Raw genomic sequence first — 25,747 nt, 5'->3', positions numbered from 1 at the left:
CGGGCCTGGCCGTGCGCTACTCATTGGCCAGCGGGGCTGCGGGCGCGAGTGCTGATGTCAGGCGGGCGCAGCGGCGGCGGGCGCAGCGGCGGCCGCCCAGCAGCCCGGGCTCGGGTGGGGGCGCCGAGTGGGGGTGGCGGCCAGCATGCTGCTCGGCTGCGGCTCGGCCTCCCACACCCGCGGCGCCCGCGTCCTCGCCAGCAGCGGCGGCGGCCGAGCAGCGAGCGGCGCCCCGGTCTGCAGCGGCGCCGGGTCCGAGCGCGCGGCGCGGCGGCGGGGGTCGGGGCCGGGCCGGGGACCGGGGACCGGGCATGGCGCTGCGGAGAGGCGGCGGCGGGGCGCTGGGGCTGCTGCTGCTGCTGCTGCTGGGCGCCGCGTGCCTGATCCCGCGGAGCGCGCAGGTGAGGCGGCTGGCGCGCTGCCCCGCCACTTGCAGCTGTACCAAGGAGTCCATCATCTGCGTGGGCTCTTCCTGGGTGCCCAGGATCGTGCCGGGCGACATCAGCTCCCTGTGAGTGGGACCCCTCCAGCCCCCACCCCGCCCCACCCTGTGCCCGCCGCCGCCAGGGAGTTGCCTCTGGCGCTGGGGCAGCGCGCCGGACCCCTCTCACCAGTCCCTGTTTTGGCATTTGGGTGCGGGCGCTCTAGGGACGTGGGTGGAGTCTCGGTTCCCAGGAGGATGGAGGGACCCTGAGCTCTAGAGTCTGGAAACCCAGTCAGGTCCCCGTGACAGTATCTCTCAAAGTGTGGCCCGCGGTCCACCTGCATCAGTCCCACCTGGGGGATCTGGTGACAGTGAAGGATTGGGGCCCATGGAGAGGTAGGGTCTGTGGAGCGGAGCCTGAGGGTCGGCGTTTGGCGTCCACTTGTGATTCTGGGTTGCAGCGTTAAACTTTGACAGGCTGTGTTTGTGCTTGTGGGGTGGTGGGTGTGTGGTTGCCAGAGGAGCAGCAGAAGCCGACTGGATGGGGTGCAAACTAAGACTCAGTGAGCCTGGCTGCCCCACCTCACAGTGGGGCTGAGGTTGGCACTGTGGCCTCCTCCTCCCTCCACACTGCAGGTTGAGAAGAGCCTGGGAAGGCATGCAGCCTCTGGAAGTGGAGGCCACCCCACGTGGCCTCAAGAGGGGGCTCGGAAATCTTGGCGAAACCCCGCCATGTGGGTTGTCCAGCTCAGTGTCAAGGGCAGGAAGTCAGCCCAGTTCTTGTTTGAAGTCCAAGGGTCTTCTTGCCCTTCCTCCCCCCCACATTGTGTTGTCTGCTTTTCCAGCTCTGGAGTGGATGACTAGGAAGGGCTTTGCACTGCTTGTTCCCCTGCCAAGAGAGGCTTTCAACTTGGGTCCTACAGCCACTCAGGTCCAATGACTAGCCGTCCTAATGGCTGTGGAAGGGCTGTTGGGCCACATCTACTGCCAGGACGTCTGCCTTGTTGCAGGCCCAGGTGCTGGGGTGCCCCCTGGGTTGTAAAGAGGGAGTCCTGAGAGTGACGTTACTGTGCTTGCTCATGTACAACATTCCCCTGCCTTTGTCCAAGGCCAGACCCGGGCCTGGACCTCGGAGCAGGAGAGTGTGGCTGGAAGAACAGAAGGCTTGTTTGATTCTTACTGTTGCCAAGTCAGGTGACATGGAGGATTCCAGAAATTAGAATTCCCCTTGTTAAATCCTTTAAACCAGCAGCTGCTTAATTGATCTGCATGTTAACGGAAATAAAGTATTGAGGTCCTGCTGTGGCCAGGAAGGGAAGGGAACCTGGGGGCAGAACTAGAGCCAAGCTTCTTGCCCCCGAGTTGACCGTTTCATCTGGCAGATGGCATTGCCTCCCCCGCACAGTCAAGTTCAGGTGTCTTTTGAGTTTTCCCTCAAGGCTTTCACGGTGCATTTAATCAGAAGTGCTCTGAGTGTCTTTCAAAGACATGCTCCCAAGGGGAATGCTTAATTCTACCCCAGAGTTTCGTGGGCCAACATTAACTTTGTGTCTGCACACACAGAATCTTGGGCAGAGGTGAAGTAATTATCCATTTGCAGCCGGGGCCTCCTGTAGTTAAGCAAAGGAAGCCCGGGGATTGATTGGAGCTGGCTGAGCTAATGTCTCTAAAGGAAGCCAGACCGATGGTGCAGGTGTCTAGTATCCAGACTAGTTTTCCTATTGATCAGATGCATTGGCAAGAGGCCCCGCTCTTCCTGTTCCTACCCCGGGGAAGCTGATGGCCTCCTGTGGTAAGCCTCATTGAGAGGAAGGGTTTGAAGTGCAGGTGAAGGGTCAGGCGGATTGCCCACCCCTCCCGCACTTCCTGAAAGAAACCCAGGCCTTCTTTTGTTCTTTTTTTGCCTGTAGGAGCTTAGTAAATGGAACTTTTTCAGAAATCAAGGACCGAATGTTTTCCCATCTGCCTTCCCTGCAGCTGCTGTAAGTATGGAAAGTTCTCTTTGCAAAATGGGGTTCCCTGAAGTGTGGTCCTTGAAGGGTGGTCTCTGCCTCTTTGGTGTCAGTCCTTCCTGAAGTCCCCTAGCTCCCTGAATGAATGGTGGCTGCCTCTTGGGATGCACTGGCCCCGGGGTGTCTTCAACAAAGTATCAAGGCCCCTTGCTCCAGGTCCTCTCCCGACTTTGGTCCATGCTGTCTTCCAGGACTTTGTTATAGATTCGACTTCCAGATTCAGCAACTGGGCAGGTGATTACATCAGTCATGACCAGAATGAAGTGTTCCCCAAACATCTCACTTTAAAAGAGACTTACTTTTTAAGATCTTAATATTACCCTGGAAATAGGAGCATTTCTAGTTTATCCATTAAACAGGCAAGCACCGTAGCATGCATTTATGTGCTTCATTATATCTCATGAACACAGCATCTCTCTGAAGAGGATATTTTGATTTTCCCGTTTGACAGATGAGGAAGCTGAGGTCAGAGAATTAAGTAACTTGCCAAAAAAAAAAAAAAAAAAAAAAAAAAAATCACAGATTCTAACCCAAAACTCAAAGACCTCACTCATAACTACTCTTCGTCCCAGCACTTCTTGGTGAGCAATGCCCCGGTCACTGTGATAAGTGACGTGCAGTACCCATAACCCAGGTCAGCTAATGTTTGTTAGTGAAGACAAATGTCCAGAAAGCAGTTTTCCAAAGCAGATCATTGCCATAAAAAGTCAAGTACACAGCTCATTCTCTTCATCATATTAATTTCTTAAATTTGAGATGAGATTGTAAACTAAAGCAAGCAATGAGCTACAGAAAGATATACAGAAATGTAGATCATTCCTCCTCCTAAATAAACGGACTGCGGATACTTTTTCTTGAAGTGTTATGTGTCTGCTTACAACACTATGCTTTAAAAGCTGAATTCTCTTAGAATTGTAATGATATTAGAATGAACTTTCTCTACCATGGTAGGAGTATAAATATAAATTTAGGTATTTTAAGTGATTACTATAGACTATATAGACTTTTACCAAATAGAAAACTATATAATGATGAAGAGTCTTCTGAAGACTTCTTAAACTTTTCTGACATTTTTCATGGGAATGTATAATGTAGTAGAAGGGACTTCTCCCCACCCCCAACTGTGTGACTTTGGTTAAACCACTAAACTTCTTTGGGTTTGGATTTCTCTAAAAATAAAGTTGGATGAGATCCTTCTAGGTCTATGATTCCATGGTTTCTGGTGTATTATAAAGCATTCCCTAGCTGTTCAGCTGTGCCTCACCTTAGAATGATCAGCTCATATTTACTGAGAAACCCAGGAGTGAGAGGTGTAGAGTATTGGAAATGACCAGAAAATCTGGCCAAAAGGAACCCACTCCCTATCACCTGTATCAGTAGTGTGGAAATGAGGCTGGGGACCTAATGGGCTGCTCTTGGGCTGAGAACAGCCCAGGTTTGCCTACAAATCAGAACACAGCAAAAGAAACAGAAAGGGCTGTATCATGTGGTTCAGGCATTGCATCTCTGCCTTGATATCTGTCTTATTTTCAGACTGCTGAATTCTAACTCATTCACCGTGATCCGTGACGATGCATTTGCTGGACTTTTCCATTTGGAATACCTGTAAGTGTGGTGATTTGTCTGCTCCCAGAGTGCTCTGTCTCTTGGTGGCTTGCTGGATTGTGTCCTAAGCTAGGACAGCGTCTCTGCTGGGTCTGCAAGTGAAGTAAACCCTATTTTCTTTTCTGCACTGACTTTGAGAGTTTCCTTGCTTCTAAACACACTGGGCCAGGAGGAGGCTGAGACAAAGAGCGGGGAAGCAAACAAAGAGGGAAAGACATTTCATTCATTCTCTGGTGACATTTAATTTGTGGTGGAGTAAGCAAAATTGGAAACTGCGTTGGATATTTTTACCTCTCATAACCAGGCGTGGATTTGCTGATCAGTTAGAAATAGGGCTGAAGGGTTCTGAGGGTTACTTATTTTTAAACAAAGTTTCCCTATTTGGGGGTACAACTCTATTCTTTATCCAGCTCTTCCACGTCCCGTATTCCGCAGTATTTCCTGTGGATTCTGCTGAGTTGTATTTTCTTTTCCCCTCTATGAGAAAAAAAGGTGATTTCCCGCTCTCTGGATGTGTAGTTCTTATTTTTATTTTTCCTAGCAACAAGCTTTGCCTTGTTCTGGTTTCTACACCAGGACACCATGTCTTTTTCCCCCTAAATTCTTTCACTCTGGTATTCCGTAAATCTGTCATAAAGCTAATCCTGCCATCAGATAGGATTTCCTCACTTAGCACTCAGAGGGATTTTTGAGGCTTTCTTATTTGATGTCAACAGTAGATGTTGGAATTCTAGACACATCTGGGTATAGGGAAACTTTCTGTTGACCTGGGGTCTTGGGGAATGAGGAATGCTTCCCCCAGAGTAGATGTGATTTGGATGCTGTGATCATGCGGTACTCTGGCTTGTACGTGATATGGAAAGAACGGCAGGACCCCGTTGCTAATTCCAGCCAACCCCAGTGCTAGCTCCAGCCAGCCTCTCTGCAGGCACACACTCGGAGAGGGAGGTACAAAGGGGAAGCTGTGAGTTTTCCCAGCAGATAGTTCATCTCAGTGGCCAGGTCACTGGGGAGGAAGTGAGCTTGTCAGTTTATGCTGTAGACTATTACTAGAGAGACCCCAGATTCTTTTTTTTTATTTTTTATTTTTTTAAGGCATCAGAAAGTTCTCAGTGTGAGGATCAAGAACCCGTTCACAGATCTAGCAAAGCCTCTTTCTTGGACCGTCTCATCAAAGGCCCCCTGACAATTGACGTAATGCAAAGCCATAAACTAAAACTTAGTTCTCTGTGGCCCTAGGGAGTCGTCACAGTACACTCACGCCCTGTCTTCCCCACAGAGTTTAAAGCACCACCAATGCGGTGGTTGCAAGATTCTATGAGCAAGTCCTGCACCATTTTAGCACAGATAGAGAAAGCCAGCCCTGGTTCTTCTTCAGCATATTCCCTATTCCTCGTGGCACAGATCTGGAAAGGATTCCTGCCTTGTCACCCATTTGCTTGGAGGGTGGGACCTAAGGAGCTCACAGTTGCTGGGAAACAAGCTTAATGGAACTTTCCCTCCTCAAAAACTTTAATAGCACCATGTAGAACACTGGAGTCTCCTCAAGGGACTGTGATATTATCAGAAGAGCGGTAGCCAGGCACTGTGAAATGCAAGCAGAGCTGAGCTGGCTGGGGGCATGTCTGGAAGCAGAGATGAGCATTTCTTGCCTTTGTCCCATGCACTCCCTACCCCATCCCAACTCTGAGTTTGAAGTGCTGTCCGGAAGGAGGGAGTGCAAACAACGCTCCTGTGCCTTGCTCCCTCGTGGACTTTGCTGCGGCTAACTTAGTCTTCAGAGATGTGATGATTCATGAATGCTTCTAGATTTTACTCCCAAATCATACCAGAATCACTTTTTTAGACATTTTCAGAAGAGGAAATTCAGTTGAATTATGCGACTTTCCTCCCCTAGGTTCATCGAAGGGAACAAAATAGAAACCATTTCAAGAAATGCCTTCCGCGGCCTCCGGGATCTGACCCACCTGTAAGTCCTGTAGCAAATGTCACCTGTTCTTTAATGTGTGGAGTAGGACTGGCCCTGGCGTGTGTCTCTGCCTCCATAGCTCCGTACTGCACGTCCCCCAAAGGGGACTCACCTCCCGGCTGCCCAGGTTTTCTGCTATGGAGCAGACCTTGCTCTTTGGGGTTACCAACACTTGGCTTAATTACCTTCTCCATCCCCTGCGTCGCAGTTGGGGTCACGTGAAGTGAGGAGCCCTGAGCTGTGAGGGGCCTCGCGGCTGGGTGGAGGAAACGGCAAGGGGGCTAACATGCGTCCTGCACCTACCTGGTGTCAGTACAGGGCTGGGGGCCTATGAGCCTTCTCCTCTCTCTTCTGTATAATCTGTGAGTCCCCCTTGTACAGATTTGAGAACTGAGGCATAAATAACTCCTTACAGAATGTCAGAGACGGGATCAGGGCGCTGGAGTTGTGGCTCAGAGGGTAGAGTGTTTGCCTAGCATGCGTGAGGCACTGGGTTCGATCCTCAGCACCACATAAAAATAAAATAAAGGTATTGTGTCCACCTCTAACTAAAAAAAAAAAAAAAAGAAAAAGAAATTTAAATATGTGATCAGAATTGGGACCAAGCAGAACAGAGACATCTTCACGGTTCTTCTCATTTGAATGCAAATCACTTTTTCTTTTATGTTGGATTAATCTGCGGGTTCAGCTAAGCTCTCGGATTCCTTAATAGCTTTCTGGAGACAAAAAAAAAATATTAAATTGATTTGAATTGGCATATCAAAATGAAGCAAGTACACACATTGAGCAAATTTATAAAACTAGAAAAAAGTAGTGGCTGTATTTATGAAAATGCAAAGATAGTCCTTGTCTTGGTGAGGGTGATTTATTAGGCAGGAGCCAGGTTCCGTTGGCACGCTTGATATTTTGTGTCTGAGGAAGATGACAGGTCTCATCAGCACTGGGAAATCTGAAGGGCTTTGGGTGTGGACATTGGGCAGGGAGGGCAGTACCTTTGGGTGTGACCCTGACAGATAATGGTCTTCGAGACAACCATCACATCAAGCCCCGATGCTGGCCGGGGGGGCCGGGGGGAGTGACCTGTCTTGGGCACAGGGAGCCCTGTGTTTGGAGGGCTACCAGGCAGAACTCCACAGGGGGTTTCTGGAGCAGGGAGGTGGGTTGTGATGGTGAGAGACAGGACACCTGGATCCACCCGGCCATGCTGGAGAGCGCAGGTCCTCTTTGACATTCTGCCTCCAGGTTTCCTTTTCTTCCTACAAAAGCCTTGACTTGTTTCCGATTCAGTCTAGACGCCAGATCCCTACGGTCTTGTAGAGGCAAGATTATGGGCTTGGTGTTCCATAGACTTGGGCTCAGATCTCAAGGCCATCACTGATTCATGTTCCTTTTCTTAATAAGAGGGTGATCGTGCTGACTTCGTAGGGTTGCCGCAGGTGATGACACTGGTGGCACCCAGCCCATTCCTCATGGGGAACGCTCGAGGTACGGTGGACCTCAACACCATCGTCAATGAACGTGGTACCTGCCTTCCACTCATTAAGTCTCGATTTCTCCACGGACTGCTAGATAGCCTTGGAAGATTGGGTGTCCAGACGGGGTTTCTAACCGGACAGCTGCGGTGTCTGGAGAGGGCAAGCCTGGCTCCCAGAAGTCAGGACTGAGGGGCTTTGTTTTTAAGCAAGCCTGTGTGACTGACTTAGTCCAGATGGCCACTTCATTTGTCCAATTGGCTACCGTTCCTCCCTCTGGGGGGGGCGTACATACCCTGGCAGGTCCTGGGTGTGGATTTGCTATCTCTGTGCTTGTGCACCTGTGGGTACGTGGACATTGATATGTGTGTGCATGCCTGTTTGCGTGTGCATGCCTGTGAATTATTTCATGTGTTATCCTATGTGCACGCTTACAAGACATACCTCCTTCTCCAGAAGACATCCAGAGAGTGCAAATTCAGAAAGAATGAGGGAAACCTCCAAGTGGGCCCAGAGTATTCTAGATGCATTGGAGGGGAAGCAGGCTCATCTCAGCTGGGAGGGGGAAATCCCCAGGCCCCCCTCTAGCTCTCCAGCCTCAGTACCCTGGACATCCTGAGAAAACCAGGCTCTCCATGTGCCCCCGCACACCCCCGCTCATCTAATGACAGGGCTTTCCCTCACGCCCTTCCCCGTGCCTGCGATGCTACTTCTTCTGTCCTCAATTTCCTAGAAACGCCTTCTCCCTCAAAGTCTAAATCAAGTCCAAACGCTTCCCCCATGAAGCGCTTCCTGATCTCCTTTGTCCCCCTTTCTGCTGGCTACACACACACACACACACACACACACACACACACACACACTACCCCAGCCACCCTGGCTGAGGTTTCATGATGCTGGTCCTGGCTCCCCAGCAAGGGAGGAAGCCCCCTGAGGACAAAGCCCTTGCACACTTTCCACAAGCCCTCAGAGTCCAGTTCAGGGCAGATCCTGTAGGAAACATTTTGTGATTCATTGGTTGAGCAATGGATTTCCTACAGAGCTGGATTTTTTTAGGGTGTCCTCTACTTTCAGGAAATCTATGACTTTAAAGTTGCTCCTCTAGGCTAGCAGATGTATTTAGAAATAAACGCATTTAGTACAGTGTTTAATGAATGAGCTGGTCCCCCTCCTTCCGTTTTTATTTAAACCTCTAATGAAGAGAAGACACCACCTCTGAAGTTCACTGCTGCGCCCGGGACAATGTGGCTTGAAATTGGCCTGTTTAAATTAGAGACCTGATATTTTCCCCCCAGCACCTTCAGATGCACATTCACATGTAAAGAAACACAGATCAGGTTTCAGAGCATTGAGAAGCCACGCCAATCTGTAACTAAAATCTAGGACATTGGTTTTCAGCAGTCCTGTAAAGCCCGAGGGACAGAGAGCTGTTAAATAGTTTCAGAAATGAAGTAAGTGCCATGAATTTGTAGTCAAAATGAAGTAGGGAGGGAGATGTTAAGCACTTAGTGTGAGTGGGGTGGATGACCCTCTAAATAATTCTGCTTTCGGAGCTCTAAATTGCATTCTTGGAACGATCGCTGAACGCACTTTCTGTGGCTTTAGTATTCCATATGTTCTTATCCCTTCGATGCAAACTTTCTGTCAGCCAAAATTTTCAGCTCAATAGTTAACCTTTAATTAGTCAAAACCCTTTTTTAGTTTGCTTTCCAGAAAAAGCCATCATCCACCATAAAAAATCAAAACACCCCCTTTTTTAAAGTTCAAAAAGCTACTTCTACACTGGGTTCAGTCTGATCACATCTACAGCCTCTTTCCCAATGCATTTCAAAATATAAAGCATTTAGAAAAAAAAATGTAAAATAGTAACCTGCAACTGGATTTTAATCCGTTTGTGGTTACATGGATGGGAAGGGGTGCAATTTAGAAACTACAAATCTCCTCCTATAATCCCAGAGGCTCAGGAGGCAGAGGCAGGAGAATCATGAGTTCTAAGCCAGCCTCAGCAAAAGCAAGGAACTAAGCAACTCCGTGAGACCCTGTCTCTAAATAAAATACAAAATAGGGATGGGGATGTGGCTCAGTGGTTGAGTGTCCCTAAGTTCAATCCCTGGTACCTACCCCCCAAAAAAAGAATGATTAAAAAAAAAAAAACCCTAAGCAAACCAAACCCAAACAAAAACACAATGGGCACATCTTTTGAGTTCGCCAAGCTAACTGACTCTAAGAAGAAACAACATGTCTTTAGTCATCTTGGTGGGATGGGTCCTTAGGATGCTATGAACAACTTATTTCAGCTATATTTGTCTATTAATTATGTTTTGTCATTTGTTCTTGAATTAATAAGAGAACACAAAAGTAGGCATCAGTTTCTTAGCTGACTCCCACAAGCACATGGGGGTTGGCAAAACCAGACTTGATGGACAGCGTTTGGATTCCCAGCATCTTTCCTTTGACAGCCCTGTATAATGGATGTCCACCTTCAGCAAGATGGTGGCAGGGCATTGCAGGATCCTGAATCCTCAGGAGTTCATGTTTCCACGTGGGTCTACTTCTGGAGGTGGGGCATAGACCAGGGCATCTTGGGAAGATCTTCAACACTAAGGACAAGCATGCACAACAGCTTCTCCTCAATCTTTGTTAACGAGAAAATGAAATTGCCATTACCAGTCATTCCCTAAACATTATGACTCACTGAGTTTTTATTATACTATTCTTGAGTGATACAGCTGAGAGTCTTTATGTAAGAGAGTATACATTGGGTTCTTCGTAGAGTCACAAGTGATAGAGTTCACTTAGGTGGACTATTAGGGAACCTCCTGGGGCCAGACTATATCCATCTTCTGTCATCACCGTCACTTGGGTGCTTAATTCATTCATTCAACAAAGAATTTATTGAGAATCCACCATGTGCTGGGCAATGTTCTAGGAACTGGGAATATAGCTAGGGACAGACAATCATCTCTGTGTTCATGCTGCTTCTGTATGGGGAGGGTATATGGCCAATAAACTAATAATTAAAACAGATAATTAAAATATGGAGCGTGCCAATGAGAATCTTTCAATGAAGATCAACAGAGTTGGGAAGAGAGATGTACCGAGGTCAGGGAGGGTGGAAGAGTTGAGTGCAGACCTCAGGAGGCAGACTGAGCTGTGTCTATGTCGGGGGAAGAGTGGCCCCGACAGGCCCACAGGTGCCCAGCCCTGGAGGCTGCTGGGGGAATCTCGTGGAGGCCATGTGGCTGGATCTGAGCAGTGTGAGTTGTGCTCTCGTAGGTGAGCAGGGACAGTCCTGCACACCATCAAAGGGACTTTTTCCAGGAAACAGAAAGCCATCTGAAGTTTAACAGATGTGCCTAAACAGCTTTATAAATTCTTATTTTAAAAGCAAACACAAGCTGGGTGCGGTGGTGCACGCCTGTAATCCTAATGGCTCAAGAGGCTGAGGCAGGAGGATCATTAGTTCAAAGCCAGCCTTAGCAACTTAGCAAGGCCCTGTGTCTAAATAAAGTACAAAAAAGGGCTGGGGGATGTGGCTTAGTGGCTAAGTGACCCTGGGTTCAATTCCCAGTACTAATAATAAATAACATACACAAAAAGGCTTCCCTGGTAATCAGACATCTACAACGTTTTCTTTGTGTAAGTGAGCTCATGTCTTTCTCCCAGTGCTGATGATCAAGGCCAGGAATTAAGCCACACTGTGATGAGGAGGTCGAGAGCTATTTAAGTCATTAGCTATATTTACAGGGACTTCAGAGTGTCAGGGCGTGCAGATGATAACCACATCATAATGTGACTCTCTGTTTCTAGTTCTTTGGCCAATAACCACATTAAAGCGCTACCAAGGGACGTCTTCAGTGACTTAGACTCTCTGATTGAACTGTAAGTAATGAGATTAAGTCTGTGTACACTTGTCACGGGGTCCGGGTTAATCGTATCTTCCAACACCTCTGCTTCTTGCTGCATTTCTTTTACGTTGTCGTTAACAATTGATAGCAAGTAGCACGTCCTGGGAAACCATGTGCGGTTTGCCCTGTGCTGGATTTTGCCATTTGATGGTAGACATGGTACCATTAGGCCAATGGTAAGTTAGGCCTGCTGGACGGGAGGACCCCACTCTCCCAAACAGCGAGTCCATCTGCTTTATCGTGTGGTGTTCGTCACGTCTTCCTGAACATGGTTTGATAGGATCTTAAGCTATCTTCCTATAACAACCTGTTTTGTTTTGGGGAACCTACATTGTGGGTGTCCTTCTATTGTCCCTCCCCCATTTCCACATGGTGACAATTTCAAGAGGGTTGGAGGAAAGTTGACATGCCATTTCTGGGAACTGTCTGTATATTATACAGCTAGAATCATGCCCCAAGAAGCACTAAATAAGGACAATGATAAACAGAAGAGATAGGAAGCATGAAATGCCCTTTTAAAAAATTCTATGTTTAAGGAGTTTAAAATATGTCAGGCTGTTATACACCTACATCACTACCAAAGCATATCAAGTCGGTCTCTCTCTCTCTCTCTCTCTCTCTCTCCTTTTTTTCCAGGGATTTAAGGGGTAATAAATTTGAATGTGACTGCAAAGCCAAGTGGTTGTATCTGTGGTTGAAGATGACCAATTCCACCGTCTCCGACGTGCTGTGCTCTGGTCCACCAGAATACCAGGAGAAGAAGCTGAACGAGGTGGCCAGCTTCGACTACGAGTGCACAACCACAGGTACCAGCGCCTGCCTTGCCAAAGGTGGACATTTAGAACAAGCCCTTCGTTTTCCTTGTAGGTTGTCAACAGGGTGCCGGGAAATGAGAATGTAGAGGTTTCCTACCAAAGCTAGAGAAAGTTCCAGCATTCTATAAGAAATGAGACCACGTGGTGGGCAAACTTTCTCAACTGTTTGGAAGGATTCTTGTTAACTGCGCTTTCATTTTGATTCTTTACAAAATTCAAAGTTCTCTAAAGTTTTCTTTCTTTCTCTTTTAAGATCAAAATATAAACTCAGGAGTTTGGCATAAGAACATCTTTCAAGTCTGTCTCTTGTTTCATGGGAAATCAGTCACACACCTGAATTATTTTGTCTTTAGCTTTCTCCTGATTCACTGAGACAATGTTTATTGGAAGTTGAATACCAGACTTCTAAATCTATAAAATGCTCTTGTAGTTCCAAGTAAGAAGAGCTCACGAGGTATATTATAATAAGTAGCAAAGAAGAAAATGTAAGTTATCCAAAGAAAAATAATATAAGTTATCAAAAGAAACAAAATCATTGAGAGAAAAATGTAAAGTTCAGTTTTGTTTTTCTAGGCCTGGCCTCAGGGTGTTGGTTTAAACATTTTTCAGGTTATAGAATAGAATTAAAATACCAACTGGCTCAACTGTCACAGCAGGCAGAGAGCAGGTGAGCATCTCCATATGAAAGGCGCAGGCACAGTTTCTACCGCTTCTAAAGCCAGTTTTTAAAGGAGAGAGGATCAATCCACAGCATGAAACCTGCTTTCTAGATGTTTGTAAAAATAAACATTCAGGCTGAGAGTTGGTATCTACAAAGCCCCTAGGCATGTCAGCAGAGGCAGCAGGAATGAGAACTCAGAAAATAGTTGCAGAAACTCAAAAGACACCCAAATTCCATGAAGAAAATATCATCTTGAGGCCAGAACCTGCCAACACCCTCCCCACAGATAAACAAAATTCCACAAAGTGAAAATTCTTTCTTGATGACTTTGTTTGTAAATAAGGGGCCCTACAAGTTCTCTCTTTTTGATTGAAAGCCTGAAGTCTCATGGGAGTGCCCTGTCCTTCATCATTGACTGGGGACTTATTCAGCTGTGTAATTGGCAGGTGCCCTCTAGTCAGCTGAGGCCACTAAGAGGTTATTTATTGTACTGTGGGGCCAGGACAATAAATCAGAGGTCATAGTCAATGACATTTGCACCAAAAGGTGGCCTTTGAGATCAGTTAGTATGAAATGCTAAACCAGAGCTCGCTGGGGCTCCTTTCTGCCTCTTGTCTAGTTTTTCAGGGGTTTCTCTAATTCCCAAGGTGAAGGTAGCATCTCCCATTGTTCTGTTCTTACTGAACTGGCCCTCGTGGGGGAAAACTGGCCAGTTTCTGAGAGGATTGACGTGGACCACAGAGGACCTTAGGAGTAGGGATTCATTCATCCAAGAAAACACGATTTCTGACTTTAGGACCATCTAGATGGTTATAAAAATGACCCAGGTACTGAGAATGATTATTGGAAAGGAGATGGTTTGGAACCAAGGCTGCCAGGTCCTGAAACAGAACCCGAGGGGCAGCGCGAGACCCCTACCCCTGAAGGGCCGTGTCTGTCTTGTGTGTATTTGTCTTTGCAAGTTTCCTGTCCCGCTTTGCAGAGCCAGAATAGGGCTTTCTGGGAAAGAGAGAGGACAGTGCTATCTTTGCTGTGTTTTTGAGACTCAAGGACACATTAGCTCTTACGGTTTCTCCCATCTGGAAAAGGTGGCACCACAAAGTGTAAACTGTCCCCAAATGTAGTCTCTGCGATACAGGAAGGAGTTGAGTGAATTGTGGAGGTTTGGGGTTCCTGCTTTCTGCTCAGCTCAAGCCCGGGTCTCTGGTGCTTCATCAAAGGCTGGGGAGCAAACAAGGACGGATGGAAGAATCAAAGCCCATGGGCAGCTCAGGGTATGGCTGCTGTCTCCTTGCTGGAGGTTGGGGAAGAAGCAGATTTCCCAGAGCCTTGTTTTCCTCTTAGCTCAGCTTTTCAGGAAAGGAGACAATGTCCTCTAGTAGATCTCCCCATTTGGCCCAGAAAGAGGAAGGCACCATTACGGCTCTGTTTCTTGGCAAAGGGGACTAATTAACACAAGGCAGCCACCACTGGGTGCTCCAGCTCTTCCGATTAATCACAGTTCTTCCAAAGCCTCCCTTCAAGTCTATTTCTAACTACTCAAAAATCCCTGTTACCTACTCTGATGGCCCTTGTTAGGTGGATAATCCACTCAATTCCTTAGAGGGAGTGAACTTTGCATCCTAATTGTCCTAGGAGCTTCCCCATTTGGGGGCTGATGAAAACGCAAAGAGAAATAGTGCATTAATGTGCACTTTCTCTCCCCGTAGGCTCAGCATCATGTATAATTTATTTTCTGCCAGTGCTATAAATAGCCTCGTACAAATCTGTTGATTTTCCAGGGGGAGAAAGGCCTAAATTGTCAGAGACCCACTGACATCCTGAACTTAATCCAGTGTGAATGGCCGAGAGTGCCATTAATATTTCAACACCCCTGAATTGATGTCATGTCAGGATGTGTGTTCTTTGAGTTGCCTCCACAAGAACTCTGCTTTGCAGCTTGGGAAAGGTAAATTAAGATGGAGGTGGGAGAAGATATTTGAATGCTTCCCGGCCGCGGCTCTGATGCGCACAGAGGTACACACATCCACGAGCTTCCTTTGCCCTTTCCTCTCTCTCTGCCTTCTGTCTTCTCCTTTTATGGCCGGGCTGCTGCTGGTGTCTTCTACTGAGAAGTAGCTTTGTCATTCAAGGGACTTAACAGCCTGTGTTGTGCCGGTTAATATAGAGAAAATATGAGGAAACCACTGTTTTGGAAAAATAAATGGAACCGGGGCTGCTAAAGGGTAGATCTGGAGAATGCTCGCTCTCCTGGCTGCCTCTTTTCATCCTGGGATTCTTCAATAAAAATGGAAACTTTTCTGGTCTGCACTTTAAACAGCCTGCATTTAAAAGCCAATGCTCCTGTTTCTGAGAACTGAGAGCGCAGTTGGGAGACTAATGGGAAGGCGGAGGTGAGTTATGGCCATCAAGGGAGTGTTTAGAACCTCTGGCAGGCTCCGGTGAGCCCGCTGCAACCTGAGACGAGCAGAGGAGTTTACAGCCGTCCCGGCTGTAATTAAAAGAACTCGCTGCATTTGGAATCCTTTTATGTCCCCCAGAAAAGGCGCACCCTGAGCACCACATACCTCTCTTTCATTTATCTATGCGTGAACACAGAAGCCAGCAAAACCTGTGAGGTCAACCAGGCTTGGTGGCTCCTGCGCTGGCTTTGCTGGTGCCAGCAGGGGTGGCTCTGATCTTAGCCTTTGATGGAACTGCACTATGATCTTTAGGAGTGGGCGGGGCGGGGCCTGGGACTCTTCCCTCCATCTTCCAGCAGCATCCAGGTGCTGCGGTGGTTGCGTCTAGAAAGCTCGGGAGCAGCCTTGGCAAGTTGGCGTCCTCTCATTTTACCGTGAGGAACCTGAGGCTCCATCTTCTTGCTCAAGGTCACACAGCTAACCTTGAGCAGAGTAGACTCTGAAGCCCAGTCTGTCTTGCTGCTGGGGTGGGAGCTGCCCTGTCCACTAGGGTCACTCGTCCCTCCACTGTCCATCACCTCCTGCCTGTCGGGCTGCGGAGGCAGCTCCCTCTTGGTTCCCAGGGATGCGGCCCACCTCCCACCTCCCTCTTTCCTGCACCGGCACCGTCCTTGGCCGCATGCGCTCTGCGGTAGTCTTTACGATGGGCCTTGACCACTCCCACCCTCATTAAGTGGAAAAGAGTTTATCATGCATCCACTGTGCATCCAGAGTTGGGGGGGCACTTCTTCAAGTTAACTTGTTGAAGTTCACTTTGTGCTAGGTAAGGGCAGGGCAATCCAGAAAACTGAGGCAGGGATGGGTTGAGCCATTTGTTCAAGGTCATTCTGCAAGGAGGTGGCGGCTCAGCACCAGCATCTTACTTTAGTTGTCATTAAAGTGGACACTGCCTCTCTTGGGCTAGGTCTGCCTTGGAAGCTTGCTCTCTCGTCTTGGACCTCAGGAACGCATTTATTAAGGTGTGGGGCGCTAAGATAGGCATTTCTACCACATGGCCTGATCTATCCCGCCGTTGCCCCTGGGAGGTCCATGGCCTTGCCCCATGTTGTGCATGAGACCTGGGGGTGATGTGGGTCTTCGGTAGCTTCAGATCATGGGCCTTCAGGACCAGTGTGCTTTCTGGTGCCCATCGCCCCGCCCCTCAGCCCTGGCGCTTTCCTCCACCTGCCCTTCCTGTGCCTGGTCCATGGCGCCCACCTCAGCCTGCCCAGCTGCTGCTGTCTCCTTTCCTTCCTCTGCTCCTCCTTTGCTCACTACTGAGCAGCCCTTTGGTGCCTTTCTTGAGTGACATCTCTGATGAGGCTTCCTAATCGGTGGTTATTTCTTGAGTGGCCGCCATGGGCTTGCGCTGTGGGGGGCTCAGAGTAGGACCCAAGCCTCAGTTCTGGGAGCCCTTGGTTCAGGAGACACATCAATCTGGCTGTGTGGCCAAGGCCAGGTGCTCACCCTTTCTGGGCACTCTAAAATGTTCAAGGCTCTTTCCCTTATCTCCAGACTGGACTGTGATGTTATTTGAAGTCATGGTAAATAGTAAGATTTAAATGATCGTGCCTAGGGTCAGCCCAGCGAGTTTCATGGATTGGGCTGCTTAGGGAAGGCCTGGCAGAGTACAGGGCACTGGAATGGGGTGGTTAAGCACTGGGTGAGAAGGGGCTGGGAAACGCCAGGATTTCCTCCGAGGGATGACTCTCCTTAGCTGGCACCCATCATGGCCCCATGTTATTAAAGAGTGGCACGCACTAAAGCACCTCTGACCAAAAATGTAGCTCAAACTTTATTTTACAACCTTTATTAGTGTGTGTGTGTGTCTGAAGCAGACTCCTTCTCCTCTACATTTCTGAAGCTACTCTGCACACCAGCTAGCCTTGCTCCCAAGCGCATGCTTGCTCCGTTCCTTGGCAATTCTATGTCCCTCCCGAGTCAGGTATAATACAGAAAGTCAGCTGCAGCTCAAGGTAGCCACACAGACGGGGATCCTTGACTCACCATGAACTACCAGGAGAATGTGTGCCAGGCTCTAGACCCCAGGATAGCGCCTTTAGTTTCACTTCCCCCTTGGCTGGGAAACCTCTGGGACGGCAGGGGAGGGCTTGGTTTGGTTTCCAGATGGCGCCTGCTCTCTGGAGTGCAGTGTCAGTTCTGAACAGTGGGGGCGCTGTTGGGGTGCGTTCAACCACGGGGATCTCCAGGTGGTAAGTCTCAGAAGCAGGCTGCTTTCCTGCAGGGCTGTGCTGGGAGGGCTGGAGTGGACCACAGCACCCCCTGGTCACAGAGCAATCTGCATGACAGCTTCAAGACTCTCTGCAGCCTCCTCGCGGCCTTGGCTTGTTGAAAGCCAGGTCTCACCAGTTTTGTTCAACATGTTATCTTTTGCCAAACCCATGAGGCTGTTTGTTTACAGGGAGCAGCATGAGAAGCTGATGGTCCTCTGCAATCTCCAGAGTAAAAGCCGTCAGAACGAGTTGCTTGGCTCCCACACTCCTGCTTCCTCCCCAGGCCTCTGGAACCCGTGTTGGGAAGGAGAGAAGGGCCTGGGCGGTTGGTGAATCCCACGGGAGAGTTTACAGATCTCATGAACTGTTTTTTAATGCCCATCCCCAGATTTTGTTGTCCACCAGACTTTGCCCTACCAGTCGGTGTCGGTGGACACGTTCAACTCCAAGAACGACGTGTACGTGGCCATCGCGCAGCCCAGCATGGAGAACTGCATGGTTCTGGAGTGGGACCACATCGAGATGAACTTCCGGAGCTACGACAATATCACAGGTGCGTTGTGGCTGAGTTGGGCCCCTGAGTCATGTCGAGGGAGGACTTGGCACTCTAACGCAGTCGGAGGTGGCACCATGGCAGCCCAGCCTGGTCCTTCCTGTGTCTTATCTGTGTGGTCAGTTATTGGACAGAGCAGAGACCACAGGTGGAGAGCCGGATAACAGGGGGCAGGGGCCGGGGCTGCATGTGGGAAGCAGAAAGCATTGTGTGGTGGCAGAAGTCCCCCCAGGTCCCGGGACCTGTGTTGCTGTAGCAGCCTGTCTGCCCAGCTTCTTAGCAGCTCCGTAATAGCTCCAGCTTGTGAAGCTAATTAACTAACACGCCCCACACCCACCCACGCCCCCTCCAGCTCCTTCCTCCGACACTGCTCTCCTTTAATAGGAACATACAAAATAAGAACCAACAGATCGCTCAACTCAGGCCTTTGGGATTTGGCTTAGTTAAGGCTTCTGTTATGGGATCCCAGGGTTTTAGATCTAAAAAATGTCTGCTTGCTTTTGAAATAAGTGGATACAATTGAAATTTAAAAAAAAAAAAAAAAAAAAAAGGCTTTCAGGAACTTCTCCGCGATCAAGTGCAGTCTGATGTGGTGCTGACTTTACCAACAGTGCCCCCCACCCCCACAGGGCTTCCTCTCCAGGCCCCTGTTGGGTGTAGAGCAGCTTTCCCTTTAACCTGTGCAGCCGGAGTGTAGGAGGTAGAACATCAGGGTTGGGAGGCTCCTAGGGGTCGCTCACGGTGGCCTTGCAGCAGGTGAGGAGGCCAGAGCGGTGTCACCCTGGGGAGGCACTGCTCATGGGCCTGGGGATGGCATTTCAGAGGAGCCGCTTGCTGTCGCTGGGCCATCTGGCCTCTGGGTGCTGAGCTCCCCTTCCTGAGCAGCAGCTGGAGGTGCAGGCTCAGCGCAGGGCAGCCCAGGTGCAGCCTCCGAAGCCCAGTGTTTCCTGCTTCCCTCTTTTTCTGGACTTGGGAGAGGGGAAGGATGAACGGGCTGCCGGATCTTTTCTCCGCCTGCCCCAGGACAGGAGGCAGGAGCAGCCTGAAGCTTTGCTCTGGCCCAGGGCTGCTGCAGCCTGGGAGGGCCCCTGGCTGCTCTCTTGGGCAACTCACAGCAGCCCCTTACGCAGTGGCCCTGGGCTGCCTGCCCACAGGGAGGGACCGAAGCCCTCTTTCCGAGAGAGACCTGGGATATCGACCTCAGAGCTGAGGGTTTGACTAGTGGTGAGCGCTGGTGCCCTGTTGGGTGCTGGGAAGTCGGTGTGCCTCTGCGGCGGCTGTCCTTGGCGAATGGGGAGGATTCTACACATCAAGTCCTTCCATGTTCATTCAAGGACAGGGCTGGGACCTGGCCCCGTGGCACCCTATTCCTTCTCTGACCCAAGCTGATGTTGGTGGAGGGGACGGCACTGCCCACCCCCTACCCTGGGGACATGTGGCAGATGGTGGCATCCCCAAATTCATTCATTCTTCCTTCATTCATTTACTCACAAACATTTCGTGAGTACTTTCTCTGGGCCAGGCATGTTGTAGGTGCTGGGGACACAGCTGTGACCAAGCGAGATGAAAACCTCTGCCCTAGAGGAGTTTAGATTATAACGGAGGAGAAAGAGATAGGGAGAGACATGGACAGATGGGTTTGGGGGGGAGAGAGAGACTTCAAAGCTCTGCACTCTGGGGAAAGGGTTCAAAGGCGGAAGCAGAGCAACTCCCCAAGGAGCTGCTATAGGGACTCGGGTCTGGGGCAGCCATGGGGACCTGGGCCTGACGGAGCTGCAGGGTGGTGGGTGAGTGTCGGTGTCCTGGAGTGGCCGTGGCCGGGGCCAGACCTCAGGCTAGACCTTGGTCTCCAAGCCCGAGTCCTCGGGAGCTGGGTCCTCCTGGACCCTCTTGTCACAGCACTGTGGTAGTTGAACTTGGGAGCTCTGACATCAGGCTGGTTTGTGGTTACTACCAGCAGGGACCCTTTCACCTATGAAATGGGCATTTGATGACTTTTCATCTGTAAAATGGGCTCAGCAGGGTTTGGACTCGGGGACTCTGGTTAGGATTCGTGGGGAATGGGTGTGTGACAGCTCAGTGCCCGGCACGGAGTGACACAACAACAAGCTGGGGACAAAATAGGACCTCTTCCCCCCACCCCAGACCCTAACTGTCTACTTTAATTAAAGCCTCCCTAGGGCTGTCCACAGCACAGGGAGCAGCCGGGACCACCTGAGGGAGGTGGGGCAGGGGTGGGGACAGACAGGGCAGATCCCCTGGCTGGGAGAGGGAGCATCACTGTTGGTAGCTGGAAATGAGCCTGGAAGATCCTGCAGCACAGGTGGACACGCAGGGGCACAGGATCAAGGTGGATGTGGATGTCCCCCTCCCCCACTCCTCAGACCAGGTCCCCTCATGTCATTTTGGGTGGCTATGGGGTGATCCCTGAGTCAGCAAGGGCTAGGCAGGATTTTCTCAGTCTGTGTCTGTAAGAGTGGGCTCCAAGGACTCAGAGGGGTACCCGCTTCCCCCTTTGGGTTCCTGGTAACCTCTGTGCCAATGGGGTAGCTCCAGCTGTCTGTCCCCAAGGAGAGGGAGGAACCAGGGTCATGATCACGCCAGTGTCTGCTGCTCCTCAGTCTCTTCGACATCTCAGCTCTCCTGCTTTTGGTTTAGGGGTTTGTTTGCTTTGTGGTGTCGGAAGCTATGTGTGTTCCAACCTGTTATCTCTCTCCCTACACACACACACACACACACACACACACACACACACACACTCTGCTGCTACTGACAACTCCTTAGAGACTAAAAGTGTTTACAGAACTCTGAGGCAGCCTCTCCAAGAAACTGTCTCATGGGTCCCCTTGGCTGTGACAGGCAGACCTCTAGGACTCCTCTGGGCAGTGGGGCCTGCACAGCCAGGCCACTCAGAAGGAGACAGGAGTGTGCACTGTCAGTGTTGGGAGGGTGGAAATTGATGCACCTTTTGGAGAACAGTTTGACAGTTGAAGCCCCAAAGCCTTAAAAACATTCACAATATTTGCCCCAGCAATTCCTGTATTTATGAACATTGCCAGATGGTTCCAAAACAAGTTATTTAACAATATGTTAAAAGAAACATGTTATTTGACAATAATGAAAAATTAGAAATAACTGCTATGTCCAACAGCAGGGGATTAGCTAAATAAAATATGGTGCATGCATGCCGTGGAATACTGTGTAGTATTTTAAAAAATCGTAGAAAGTTTACATACAACAGAGAAGTCAAGAGAAAAAGGTAGATTCTAGAAAGTATGTGTGTAATATAAATCCCAATATTTTAAAATAAGCATATTTGAATTTGTGTATGGACTAAAGAAATCTATCAAGTTATTCTCATTGTATGTTTGTAGTACAAGTGGTTTTCATTTTCTTCTTCATGCCTTTTGGTACTTAGGAGTCACAGACTACTGGACTGAAACCCCAGACTCCATGACATACTAGCTGTGTGACTTTGTGTAAATTGGTGAGCTTCACTGTCTGTTTCATCCTTTGTAAAATGGGGATGTTGATGACAAGAATTGTACCTTCCTCAGATGGTAATTGTGAAAATCAAATAAGTAAATACACACAAAAGTGCTTAGAATGTAGTGCCTGGTTGTAAATACCCACTTTGTTAGTTCTACTAATTATTATTTTTTACATTTTGTTTTGGTGAACATTTAACACTTTTTATTCAGAAAAAAAATGCCCTAGTTTTAAGCAGAGAAAAGGGGTCAGGCTCTTGGATGGAGTGTAGAACAGTGAAAGAGAAGAGTAAATACCACTCTATTACCCACCGTCTGCCTCAGAGTTAATCCTCAGGACAGACGTTGGGTAATTAATCCTTATAATTTACAGACCAAATTCATCTGAGTCCAAATTACCTAGCAAATTAAGGGAAAGAAAGAACTTAATTTTTTTTTTTTTTTTTGGTACTGGGGGTTGAAGCCGGGGCACTCACCACTGAGCTTTATCCCCAGTCCCTTTTATTTCTATTTATTTTGAGACAGGGTCTTGCTAAGTTATTGAGGGTCTCTCTAAGTTGCGGAGACTGACCTCAAACTTGAGATCCTCCTGCCTCTGCCTCCCAGTCATGAACCACGGGCCTGGCCATCACCACACCTTCCAGGAAATAGCTTCATGGAATGATGAGACGGAGGGTGGGAAATCCTTGAGATTTGTTGGTCCTCTTGCTGGTTAGCTTCCGGATGGGGAAGTGGGGAGGTCCAGGTACAGTGGGGAACAGGACCGCGAGTGTGACCCAGAGAGGAGAGTTCCTGTGGAGCACGGCCCCCTTTTCCATCAAACGCCTGACCTTGATCCCGGGGACCTTGCCCATTCTGCGGGTGTCTGCACAGTGCCCGCTGTGGGCGAGCACTGGGGGTAGGGTCTTTTGACCACCAAGAAGGTTGCTCCTGGTGTGAGGTGAAGATGGTACCAGTTGTGAGGCCCCTGCACGCTGCCCTGCTGTGCTAACACTCAGGTGAGCTGGCCTCTAGTTCTCAAGGTCAGCTCCGCGGCTGCCTTCCTCTCGTGTACCCGTGAGGGCTGGAGCCCCAGAGCTGAGTTCCCTGGCCCAGCGTTGGACCCTACCGCCTCGTGCCTGGGGTTTGAACCCAAGGCCACCTGCTGTGGAGGCTGAGGTCTAACACCCACCGCCTCCCTGGTCTTCTAGAACCCTCCAGAGTCTGCATGGCTTCCAGAGCCCTGGGAACGTCTGCCTTGAGGGCTGACCCCTGCTTTTCACCCTGCCTTACTACCCAGGGGAGCAGCTGTGCCCTTGCCCACTCTGCCAGTCGAGAAAGACTTCTTCTTCTTAAGGATAAAATATGTATATATATGTGAATATGTATATGTATATACATATATTTAAATATTATTTAAATATATACTTATTTTAAATATTTTTATCGACAGATAAAAATTGTAAATATTCATCACATATGAGATATTTGGAAATACGCATTCACTGTGGACTAGTCCCATTAAGCTAATTAACGTACATTTATTGACTAACACCAAGACACTTCTCCCATGTGCTAATGAATTTCCTGAGTCGGATGCCTGCCTTTACAGACTGGCAGGCCCTAACCACCTCCCATGCCCATTTCCATGGTGGCACATTTTTAAAAGATTTTCAAAAATTCTTTTTTTTTTTACTCTGAGTTGGTGGCACATGCTGGTGATTTCGGCAACTGGCGTCAGGGGAGCTGAGGCAGAAGGATTGATTGCAAGTTCGAGGCCAGCCTCAGCAACTTAGTGAGGCCCTAAGGATTTCATGAGACCTTATCTCAAAATAAAACATAAAAGAAGGACTGGGGGTGTGGCTCAGTGGTCAGGCTACCTTGGGTTCATTCCTTGGTACCAAAAAAAAAAAAAAAGTTTTTTTTTTTTAAATTGTGGCAAAATACACATAATATAAAATTTACCATCTTAACCCTTTTAGTGTACTTATTTCATAGGGTCAGATACATTCCAGTGATCCCTAGAACTCTTTTCACCTGTACCCACCAAACAGCGACTTTGATTCCTCAGCCCACTCTCCCCTCTCCCTCTCCTCGTCACAGCTGCTCTGAGCACCTCCTATGTGGAGTCAGGCAGCATCTGTCCTTTCATGCCTGGCTGGTTTCACTTAGCACTTGGTCTTCAAGGTCCATGTGGTAGAATGTGTCCGAGTTCCCCTCCTTTTTAGGGCTGAGTAGTATTGTATGTGTCAGCCACACCTTGTCTGTCCCTTCATCCATCATGGACACTGGAGCTGTTTCTGCTTTTCTGCTGTCATGGAGAATGACGCTGTGAGCGTGGGTGTCTGGGATGGGGCTGCTCAACAGGAATTTTTTTGTCACAGTTGGGAGGCTGAGGCATCCAGGACAAAGGCCCTGGCAGATTCTGTGTCATAGCAGGAGGTCCGATTGCTGTACCCTCACATGGTGGGAGGCCAGAAGAAGTTCTCTGGGCCTCTTTTATGGGGGCGCTACTCACCTCCCCCAAACCCCACTTTCTAACACCATCACCTTGGAGATAGGATCCAACACAGGAATGTGGGGGACACCAATAGCTTTTGCTGCAGCTCCCTGTGAGGACTTGCTCTGATTCTTGGGGTGCGTGTCAGGAGGAGGAACTGTGGTGTCCCGTGGTCATTCTGCGTAAGGCCCCAGGGGGTGCTGTCAAGCTGCTTCCCACAGTGGCTGTCCACAGGCCCGGCGGTCATCTGGAGGTGCCAGGCTAACCTGTCCATCTCCCTCCCTCTCTTGGGGCGCAGGCCAGTCCATCGTGGGCTGCAAGGCCATCCTCATCGAGGACCAGGTCTTCGTGGTGGTGGCCCAGCTCTTCGGCGGCTCCCACATTTACAAATACGACGAGAGCTGGACCAAGTTCGTCAAGTTCCAGGACATAGAGGTGTCGCGCATCTCCAAGCCCAACGACATCGAGCTGTTCCAGATCGACGCGGAGACGTTCTTCATCATCGCGGACAGCTCCAAGGCCGGCCTGTCCACCGTGTACAAGTGGAACAGCAAGGGCTTCTACTCCTACCAGTCGGTGCACGAGTGGTTCCGCGACACGGACGCCGAGTTCGTGGACATCGATGGCAAGTCGCACCTCATCCTGTCCAGCCGCTCCCAGGTCCCCATCATCCTCCAGTGGAATAAAAGCTCCAAGAAGTTCGTCCCCCACGGTGACATCCCCAACATGGAGGACGTGCTGGCTGTGAAGAGCTTCAGGATGCAGAACACGCTCTACCTGTCCCTCACCCGCTTCATCGGGGACTCCCGGGTCATGAGGTGGAACAGCAAGCAGTTCGTGGAGATCCAGGCGCTCCCCTCCCGGGGGGCCATGACCCTGCAGCCCTTCTCCTTTAAAGAGAACCACTACCTGGCGCTGGGCAGCGACTACACCTTCTCACAGATCTACCAGTGGGATAAGGAGAAGCAGCTGTTCAAAAAGTTCAAGGAGATCTATGTGCAGGCCCCTCGCTCCTTCACCGCCGTCTCCACCGACAGGAGGGATTTCTTTTTTGCATCCAGTTTCAAAGGGAAAACAAAGATTTTTGAACACATCATTGTCGACTTAAGTTTGTGAAGGGGTGACGGGTGGGTTTAAAAGACTTGAAGCGTTAGCCCTCAGAAGAGAGGACCGGGAAGAAATAATAAAATACAATAAGCCAGGCTCAGAGCTCTGAAATGGCAATCTCAATTGCACTGGGGAAATAGTTAGAAATTTTCCAACTTTTAGGACTCACATTTTAATCAGGGATTGCATTTATTGGCTAACCGCATGAGATGCCCATTCCACCATTTAAAAAGACATCTCAAAACCTGTAATTTCTGAGAGTACAGCATTTCCTCTTGCCATCTAGAAAGTAATGTGGTTTTTTTTCTTTGTTTTTAATGAGGAAGGAGAAAATTGAACAAGACAGGATAGCTCTTATAGCAAAATTAAGAAAAAAAAAAAAAAAAGAAAAAGAAAAAGCAAACCAAACCCATGGACCCTTCTCATTTCATTTCAGCAATCTTTTTGGTAAGAACTGTTAAAGCCAAAATCAGCTGAAAAGATTTGCTGATGATTAGTTTAAAAATCTTAAACCACTCAGCAGTGCTATTTTGAGCCATCCTAGTTTCCTGAAAGGATCGCCCAGCCTTCCCGCGTCCT

General features: G+C 49.1%; 1 protein-coding gene across 1 annotated transcript; it reads left to right on the top strand.

Annotated features, from left to right (window-relative positions):
• The first annotated feature begins 311 nt into the window (after window positions 1-311).
• Lgi2 (leucine rich repeat LGI family member 2) lies at window positions 312-25,477 on the top strand. The gene is made up of 8 exons (XM_076864910.2): window positions 312-511; window positions 2,335-2,406; window positions 3,970-4,041; window positions 5,939-6,010; window positions 11,293-11,364; window positions 12,027-12,196; window positions 17,930-18,094; window positions 24,360-25,477. Exons 1-8 carry the CDS (start codon window positions 312-314, stop codon window positions 25,175-25,177), a joined length of 1,641 nt encoding a protein of 546 aa, XP_076721025.2. The 3' UTR covers window positions 25,178-25,477.
• Window positions 25,478-25,747: the final 270 nt, after the last annotated feature.

The sequence above is a fragment of the Callospermophilus lateralis genome, chromosome 8 (genome assembly GCF_048772815.1).
Source record: "Callospermophilus lateralis isolate mCalLat2 chromosome 8, mCalLat2.hap1, whole genome shotgun sequence".
In the NCBI taxonomy this organism is placed as follows: domain Eukaryota; kingdom Metazoa; phylum Chordata; class Mammalia; order Rodentia; family Sciuridae; genus Callospermophilus; species Callospermophilus lateralis.
This window is presented reverse-complemented; position numbering and strand designations above follow the sequence as displayed.